Below are 9,566 nucleotides of genomic sequence, written 5' to 3' on the forward strand. Positions count from 1 at the left end.
CACCGGCCACCCGAGTTAGCTCCTCCTCTAGCTTCTTGATCCATGCCGCCAAAGGGGTGGCCTGCTCCCGAGCCATGGCCGCCTCGGCCTTCGTGTTAGCACAGCGAAGGCGGAGGTCCTCCACCTCCGCACTCCACGCCGATAGAAGCTCATTAGCATTGGCGAGCAGGTCCTTCTACTGTCGGAGCTGGTCCCAGATGTCCCTCTCCCACTGGAGGAACATTGACTTCTCGAGGCACCGGGCCTCGAGCTCCTAGATAGGCAGAACAAACATCAAGCACTGCTAGAAAACTTGGGAAAAAGACGACACAGCATAAGAAAAGAAAGTGCGTACCTAGGCAATGGCGGGCAGGTTGTCAGCCATGACGGACAGCGTTGTCCACTATGACTGCTCTACCAGCCGGTGGAATTGCTCAAAGGAGCCCTAGCGCCCCCCCTCGTCCGCATCCTCGAGGGCGAATAGAGGCTCCCCCTCAGGGTTGTCCTGGCTCCACCATAAGACACGCAGGCTATCCCACCCGTGGGGCTCGGGTCGTACCCAGACGAGGGTCGAGCTCCCCTCGCTAGAAGTCAGAGCAGGCTACTCCATAGTGCTAGCCGCCTCAGCGTCCGCCACCTCCTTCCCCCGGGAAGTATCGTCGGAGGAGATTGAATGAACCTCCATCTCCCGGGCGCTCTCCTACGACAGCGGTACTGAAGCTTGCCCCGCCTCCATCTCCACATCCTGGGCCGCCAGCTCCGCCGCGCCCAAGCCGGCCTCCGCCACCTCAGCCTCGGTGGTCCTGGGAGCTCTAGCCTCCGCCACCTCAGCCTCGGTGGTCCTAGGAGCCCCAGCATCCGCCACCTTAGCTTCGAAAACCCTAGAAGCCTCGGCCTCCACCACCTCGGCCTCGGAGGTCCTAGGGGCCTTGGCCACACCCTTGGTGGCCTCAGCGATTGAAGGCACCTCCTCCCCAGCCTGCTTCATGGCTGCCTTGGTAGCCTCTCCTTGGGCAACCGGCTCCTTCAGGTCGGCCCTGGTTGACGCCGCGCCACGCTGCATGGCGGCCTGTGCGTCCACCACCCCTCGAGCGGTGGAGCTAGTGCTCACCTTGAGCACCTTAAGTGGCGCTAGGGTGGGTGCTTCCGCCTGACGCTTTCGGCTGAAGACAAAACACTCACAAGGTCAGCATATGACCAAAGAACGAGTGAGAGATGCTACAAACTCCACTGACAAAACACTTACCTTGAACAGGGAAGCAATAGCTTCCGCACCGTGTCCCTCATCCTCAGCAATGGCGGTGGCGGCGGCAGTGGCATGGCCCCCGTGTCTGCCTATACTGGCCGGCCCTTGCCGGATTCCAATGCCCCCACAACCCTCTACAGAGGCGGTTGAGTCGCCCCCACCATCGCCCGCTCCACCTCCGTCGTTGAGCCCATCGGGCTGACGGTGCGCTTCCCCAACGCCTGTGTCTCAGGCGTGTCGGCCTTGGCCCTGGGGCGGGTGATCGCCAGTCCCGAGGCACCCTCTCCTCCTCCTAGAGATGCCAGAGCGCTCACCAACGCCCTAGGTGCTGTCTCTCTGATGTCAGGGAGGTGGTCTAGGGGACCCCGCCCCACCTCGCTCTCGTCGTCATCGCTCAAAAAATACATCGACGATAATGGTGGAGACGGATCCTCCGGGAGACCGTCACGCCCCTGTTGCCGGCGATGTTTCTCCAGCTCGTTGCGCTCAAGGCCCTTCCTCTTATGCCTTGCCTCCTCGGCGTCCTTCTGCTCCTTGTACGCCTCAGCGTGCGCCCTGTTCTCCACTCGCCGCTCTACGTCGTCGGGAACGGGCGACGGGGAGGCTCGCACATCCCTCATCCCCTACAGGAATGGCAAATGCAGATAAGGGAATAGATTGAAAACGTAAGGAGCAAGGAGGCCTCGGGGGCCGCAGCGACGCGTGACTCACTAGAGAGATGTACCCCCACAACGGGTGCATCGGGAACAGGGTCAGATCACTGCTCCTCTACCGCCCCTCCACCGTCTCTCTCACCTGACGCAGAATCTCCTCGTCAGAAAGGGCGATAGCGAACAACCAGATGCCGTCGATTGGCTCACCCAGTGTCATCTCGAACAGGTGTTGCCGCCGAGCCATCAGCGGCAGCACCCTCCAGCGGTGGAAGGCCACCATGACCATGGGTGCTGTAAGGCCATGGCTGCGCAGCCTCTCCAGCGCCCTCAGGAGCGGCTACAGCTTGGACTGATCGGCCAACGGGACACCGTACCTCCACCTCTTCGGCTGGCTCTCCACGACCCGCCCGGTATAGGGGGGAAGCCCGCCATCATCATTGCGGAGGTAGAACTAGCTATTGTACCAGTGGTAGTAGGATGATGCGAGCTAGGCTAGGATGTAGAAGGGCTACCGGTCTTGGCGCACTTGGAGAGTGCAGCCGTCGGCCCTCAACGCCTTCCGCGTGCCCGTCGTGCCCGCCGGCTTAGTGGTGAGCCCCGCCCGAAAGAAGTGGAGCCATAGCTCCTAGTGGGGGGCAATTCCCAGGTACCCCTTGCAGATGACGATGAAGATGGCCGCCTATGCGATGGAGTTGGGGTTGAAGTTGTGGAGCTCCACGCTGTAGTAATGCGGGAGCGCCCGCATGAACTGGTCTGCTGGCAAGCTGAGGCCATGCTCGTGGAAGGCCACGAAGCTCATGATGTAGCCATCACGTGGCCTCAGCTCTAGCTCATCCCTCGAAGCAATCCACTACCGTCTGTTGGGGTCGGTGACCGGGAGGAGGAGACCATCATCGACGAGCGACTGCAGCGTCGTCGCGGACACGTCGGACAGACCCCAAGGATCCACCTAGAGGACAACAGCGCCGCCAGCCATGGGTGCGGTGGAGAATGTGGCTACGGCAGTAAGGCGTGCTCTTGCTATCTCTCTCTCTCTCCTTTCCTCCCCCTTCTCCCTTCTTCTCCCCGGTGCTCTCTTCCTCTGTTCTTAGCAACCGCTCGAGGGCAGAAAGGGCAAACGCAGGCGGAAAAGGTAAGGAGGGGCGGGACGTGGCTCATCACGTATTTATGAGGGAGGAAAGAGGGCAAAACGAGCGGGCAACGAAACAAGGAAAGTTTCCCTCAGATCTAGCGCAGTTAATCCGGATCCGACCAAACCGCCCACGCGTCCACCTTTTTCTTATTAACCGCGCGCACACAGTAACATCCCATCCGCAGACGTCGCGTCGCATTCAACCATGGTGACGACAGGCGCTGTTCCATCTCCCTGAGGAACCACCTCAAAAGGCGCACCCACCATCGTTAGCCGATGGGAAGGGAATATCCCCCACCCGATTCCTTTCAGACTAAGGAACTAGGCACCAAGCCGTTACGGTCCAGGGGTTTGATGGCTGGGCCCCCGAGGGTCTCGACAGCCGCCCTAGGACAAACAGAGTTAGGGATGACTATGGGTGAGCCCGTACATGGCCGAGGCCCAAGCAAGCAATTGCTTGGGATGCTCTAAGTCATGTCCGAGACCGGCAGGGAGGTCTCTGAATGGGATCCCACCGTAGGGAGGCACTGAGCCCCCAGGGCCAATCGAACGGCCCTGGGACCCACTAGAGAAGCCCTCTGGTACTTTTGGAGTGCGTCTCTGGACCGCTAGCCGACCCCTATCGAATGGGGCATGGGCCTCCACTCGGACTTTGAAACATACTCAATTTTCCACGAAGGGAAAATCCATAGAATGAATTATAATATGATGAAACCAATAGTTGATTCCATCATATTATCATATATCAGTCGATATCACTGTCGTACATCATAAGATTACAAGATAAAAGGTATTACATCACTGAGGAACACACCTATTATAGAGTTAATCTAGCAGAAGTCTATCGAGTGAAGGCTCCTCCTTCACGGGCATCATCAGAGTTGGCGTAGTGCAGTGTAGATTCCATCTTCGAACCAAACTTGAGCATAGGCACGAGACCTCCTAATCCTTCTAAAGTCAACACCTCTGAGAAGCAGGAAATCTGCACACCACCAGATGTGTGCAGGCCATCGTCAGTACCGATGAGCTTTAGTGGAAAAGATAAAAGTAAAACAAGGGATCTGGTGATCCTAATATTTGGCTGTGGTTTGCATCCTTAGCGCATGAGAAGTAAATAAACTATAATGTATTAAAGATATCTAGTTTTGACACATTCCCATCCACCCACACCCACATCAATCCATATCCATCCACTACCCCATCCATCTCCACCATCACCACATCTCATCTTACACACTCAGGTCGACAGGCCGACTCCCTCTCGGCACTTGTCTTAACGGCCCACAGCCCCAAGGCTCACAACCAGGTAATACCCCAAACCCTGGAGGGAGGAAAGAAGGACTCATCTCCTATCTAGTTTAAGCAAAACCCAGGAAAGGTCCATAGCCGACAAGTCAGCATATGTATCGATCGATCAACCATACACTCTGCAGAGGTTTTACATACCCACAAGATTAGCCATCCTCAGAGTCTAGAATCTCCTAGGCAGAATTTCGGTCGCTTGCTAGCCTAGAACGATGCCACCCTACCTCTTAGCCCTAGAACATCCCAAGTCTAGTCTAGGATGGCTGATACTGTGAGTCATAGACAGAGCCGGGGCCCTCCAGATGTCAAGAGCCGGGTCCACAAGGCCTCCTAAAGTCTCGGAAGGGTGGGGGGGGGGGGGGGAAACCACGCGCCCCGTACCTCCTTGCACACGTTCGCCTAGCAGTAGTGGCATTACTCTACCAAGTAGTCCGACCGTCCCGCACCATATAGGTGAGTGGGATGAAAAGGATTCCCGGTGAGTCTGAGTACTAGTAAGTCCTTAGGGATTGACCAAGCCACAATGTCTTCATCAGGGTTTCCATTTTACGTGCCACCACAGCACCTCCACCCTGGGCTCCTCCCATCACAAGTTCACACCCAAGGCCACCCCCATTTACCATTTACCCGCCATAGGTATTCCATATCCAAGTGCCCAGGTAGCACTACATGGCAAGACTCACCCCAGGCTTGTCGTTATTCTAGCTCGGTTGACGCAACCCTCACTTTCCACACACCCAAGGCACACACGCAGCACTTTCATACACCACCGAGTCCGGCTTCCCAAGCCAAACCATTCCCAGGGGTTCACCACCAGCATCACATCCTCGATATAATGCGAAGTGGAGTTAATAATAAGTATAGTGGTGTAATATGCAAGCAAGCAGGCAAGTAAGCATATATAAGTGAGCGAATGTGCAAAGTAGGGTGAAGTGGTAGAGTAGGTTGCATCAGGGTGATAATGGCTCAGGTAGTAGCGTGCATCAATATACTAGCAAATGATTAAATATAAAGCGCCAGCATTTCTAGATATTATGCAATGTCTAATAGGATTCTCTAAAAGAGGGTGCTGTCATGACACCTACAATGTCGAGGTAGTAGTGGTACAAATCTTCGTTAGTTGATGTAGTCGATTAGCAAGGTCTCCTCTTCCTAGGGTCCTGTCATCGATCACGTTCTCCTTCTCCATTGGGTTCCGATCCAACGTTGTCCTCGAGGCAATTACCTCCAAAACACACTTAAGGCAACAAACAATATTCCAAAAAGGCGACAAGACCCAGAAGGAACACAAAGAGGAAACGACTTGGCCCTCTCGGCTGATGTCTGATCCATGGGCCAAAGAAATAGGAGTGGTTGTTCACTAAGCATGGGCTTAAGTCAAGGCCTAGCCTGTACTTCTTAGGCCAACTGTGGTCGACCTGTATAGCTTCAAGATAAATGGCCAAGACCTCAGCTCATCCTAAGCAAACACCACGGCTCATGGTCTTTCGATCCGGGCGTCATAGAGATTGATGTGAATCGAAAGGAGCGGCTATACAATTCCGGTCTCTCTCAATCCGTATGCCATTGTAATTGACGAGGACCAAGAAAGGGTGGGGCAAGAGAGAAAGGTATGGCAAAGGTCTACTCCCTCCTATACACATGCCATGGCAAAGGACAAGGCATCAAAAAGGAGCGACACACAAAAGGACACGAGTGCCCAATCCACTGGTAGGGTACCAACACCTAGGTGCACTAAATGCACTAAGACACCCTAGGGTTCTTAGTGGTGCAGTTGTCACCGCCAGAACCATAGAAATGCTATGGTCTAATTGGGTACAAACATACAAGGGCTTAAGCATGAAAGAACCAAAAGAGAAGAACACGAGATTTGCCTTCCTTTGATCCACTCGCCCTAAGCCGATGGGAATCAAAGGAATGGAATCAAGAGCGCAATAAACACCAAACAAGCAAGGGGCTCAATCCACATCTTACTGGGTTGACGAGGATTGAGAACCAAAGAGAGAGAAGAATGGAGTCTGTACTCTTTTGACCAACTTGTCATGGAACGGACGAAGGTTGGAGAGAAGAGATACAGTCCCATGATCCACACCAACTCACAGGGCATCACGGCCGTGCAACTAATGGCACAATGTTATTCCCTCGGTTCACAGCAGTGCAGTTGTCACCGCTTAGATCCGAAGGAATGCTATGGTCAAGGTGGTGCAATCATATAAGGTGGCTAGGATAAATACAGGCGAAAGGAGGTAGAGCCCGATGGTCATGGCGAGGGGACTCGCGGCCATGAGCTTATCCTACACGAGTTGGCATCTGTCTTCTACAATCATCATATCCCGGCTCATCCACTAAGTTAGGCCACAAAGGGCTCATTGTGTGCGGGTGATATCCACACCAATGTTCAGTCCACAATGGCCAGGTCCTAGGGCTGAATCGGATTACTAATAATTGTAGTACGTCGTAGACAACTAAAAGCGAGGGAGCGAGATATGCTCGCCATTATGGCCATGGTGGGGCAAACCCACGACCGAAATGGTCGAACGAGGTACTATCCCTCGACCGGCTTGAAGGCACGGTCCTTAGGCAAACAAACATAACATAAGAACAAGAATCCCGACAATCCAACATAAGAGCTAAGACACGACCACACGGATGGAGTAGCACATCTTCGTAGCAATGAGGGAACCTACATAAGGGCATGGCATATGTGGATTTAGATAGGCATAGGTCGTGAATGACAGGTGCAAGATCGAGTGTATGAAAGAGCGAATGGAGGGCTTTCATTGGCATCGGGAATGGCGTCCAACTAGGATTCGTCCTTGCGGCAAAGGTGAGGATGGCCAGGGGCGGTTGTAACCTATCTCGGAGGGTTGTGGCTTCTTCTGGCTAGCTGAGGCTAGCTACAGCCTGCTGTGACTAGCTATGGCTTGCTACGGCTTGCTGTGGCTGGCTGCGGCTGGCTACAAGTGGCTATGGTTGGCCAAAGGCTGGCTATGGCTGGCCGGGCATGGCAACAACTGGCTAAGATGTGCCTACTACTGTCAAACATAGCTAGGGTTGGCGACGAAGGTGTTTCGCAAGACTGTAGGGCTAGACCGTAGGTCTAAAAGAGAGGCGAGTATCGGCCTCGCATTGTGCGGCGTAAAATGGGTGGACAAGGACATATCCATGGCACAGAGCTTGATTTTAGAAAAATGTGGGAACTGGTTTCACATTTTTCTGAGGTCGTATAAATTTTCTATGATTTTCTAAAGTTAAATCCATTTTCTTAAAAAGAAAAAAAGGAAGGGTGAACCAGGGCTTGACACGTGGTAGCGCAGGGAGGCCACGTGGCTTGGTCTGGGCCCTTAGCGGGTCGGTCCACGTGGTGCTGGTCCATGGTGGACCACGTGGTGTGGGTCTATGGACCGCAGAGCGGGTCCGTGGTGGACCACGTCCATGCGGGCGCAGTTGAGTGCGGTGCATCGTGCACCCAACACACGTGGTGACGGGGTACTTTGGCTCCCCTGCTTCCTCTTCCCATGGGGAGGCCATCGCCGGTGATGAGCTGACATGCATGGGGGTGAGTTGGCGGTCTTGCGAGGGCGCTCGGCGGGAGATAGTGAGGTGGCAGCGGGTTGCCAGCAAGACTCCAGGGGCGCATCGGCTCCCCGGTTCTCGGCCGGGCACGGTTATCGCAACGAAGGTAGCGACGGGGCCATGGCATGGTCGGCCATGGCGGCAGCGGCTAGGTAGTGATGGCAAGGTGCTTGGAACATTCTCTGGCTGCGCGAGTCTATCGGTGGAGTTTGGAGAAACTCTACCGACCCGAGATGACCGGAACGACGTAGAGCCAAGGGTGGTCTTGGCCATGGTGGCTGTGCGGGCACGAGGCAAGGACATGCCAGCATTCTCAAATGCTGGGGCTAGGAAAGGGGGCTGGCTTGGCTCTGGTACTGTGTATGTGTGTGCGTTAGTGTGCCATGGGACTAGAGTTCCGACCATGCATCCCCCAGGTGCGGGAATGCGGCGTCGGCGATCGTGACACGCTCAACGGCGTGGGCAGAACATGGTAGAAAGGCAGGGCTCACCATGGTGGCGGGGTGGATGGCCTAGTGGTGCAGTAGAGTGCTGTGGCTATGTCGAGACGATGCCGTGCCGTGCCGAGCAGCAGCGTCGACATGGTTGATCGAGGCGACGTCCTCTGCTCCGGCGACACCGGTGATGTCAGGCGGCTTCAGCGCTCCTTCTTCTTCCTCTTCTTCCTTTTCCTATCTTGGCTTGGTCTTGGGGTTGGCGAGGCTACTATGGGATGTTGCAGTGTTGGGTCGAGCGCGACAACAAAGATGGGTGCCACGCCGTCTTCTTCTTCGGCGGCTTGGCAACTCCGTCGACTCCAATTTCCCCTGTTTCTTCCTCCATACTCCTTCCCTTCCTTTCTCCCCTTTCTCTCTTGGCTCAGGAGTGCAGTGGATGGCCACAAGGTGGCGGTGGGGCGATGGGAGAGCTCTAGGGCTCTAGGGCTAGGTTTTTATAGTGGAGCGGCGATCATGGCAAGCGGCGGATGGCGGGGAACAGGGCAGGGACACGTGTAGGGCGATTAGGGGGCTCCAGCTAGGGTTTTGGGTATGGTGGGGCATGAAGATGCCTTGGCACCCTTGTTTTCGATCGGGCCAGTCATGGGAAGGCATGGCAGTGGCAGGGGCACTGCAGAGCGCATGGGCCATTGTGCTCATGTCATGGTAGCAGGTGGGCACCAGCTGGGGAGGTTGGTGGCTCGGATCGCTATCGTGGTGGCCATCCAGGGGTGTGCGGGGTTGGTGGCTCAGCACGGACGGTGGGGAGTGGCGCTGGGGCCTGGGATCCTTCCCATGTGCCGGTGCTCTGCTTTTGGGTGCAAAACAGAGGAGAGAGGGGGACCGAAGGAGGGGGATGACATCGGGGGTCCATCCATCAGTGAAATAGGGAAAGACGATGGTGTGGTGGTGTGCGGGCTGGCTGTGTGGGCCGCGCGCGGTTGGGCCAGGCCTGCTTGCGGCTGCGCGTGGGCCAGCAGAGGAGGGCGCGAGTCAGATCGGGGTTGTTGGGCTGCTATTGCTGTTGGCGAGCTAGGCCAAGGAGGACGGGGAAGTGAGCTAGGCCTACTGCGCACTGGTGGGCCAAGAAGATGGACAGGCGACAAGCTGGGCCAGATGGCTTTTCCATTTTTCCTCTTCCCTTTCCTTTCTTTTTCTATTTCTATTTCCTATTTTCTAAATAAACCAAGGCTCCTATA

The 9,566-nt window shown here is 55.5% G+C and overlaps 1 protein-coding gene across 1 annotated transcript; it reads right to left on the bottom strand.

The window, feature by feature from the left end:
- Nucleotides 1–679: 679 nt before the first annotated feature.
- Nucleotides 680–1,299, bottom strand: LOC136536412 (uncharacterized). Its single transcript, XM_066528718.1, has 2 exons — nt 1,226–1,299; nt 680–1,142 (listed from the first exon to the last, which is right to left on the bottom strand). The coding sequence occupies exons 1-2, from the start codon at nt 1,297–1,299 to the stop codon at nt 680–682; spliced, it is 537 nt and encodes a 178-aa protein (XP_066384815.1).
- Nucleotides 1,300–9,566: the final 8,267 nt, after the last annotated feature.

Source organism: Miscanthus floridulus, chromosome 2, assembly GCF_019320115.1.
Source record: "Miscanthus floridulus cultivar M001 chromosome 2, ASM1932011v1, whole genome shotgun sequence".
Classification (NCBI taxonomy): Eukaryota; Viridiplantae; Streptophyta; class Magnoliopsida; order Poales; family Poaceae; genus Miscanthus; species Miscanthus floridulus.

Bases quoted from the DNA above. Each gene is read 5' to 3' on its own strand.
- LOC136536412 (XM_066528718.1), bottom strand. From the start codon at position 1,299: ATGCCACTGCCGCCGCCACCGCCATTGCTGAGGATGAGGGACACGGTG. The intron at 1,143-1,225 runs GTAAGTGTTTTG...TTTTGTCTTCAG, and splicing joins CTATTGCTTCCCTGTTCAAG to CCGAAAGCGTCAGGCGGAAG.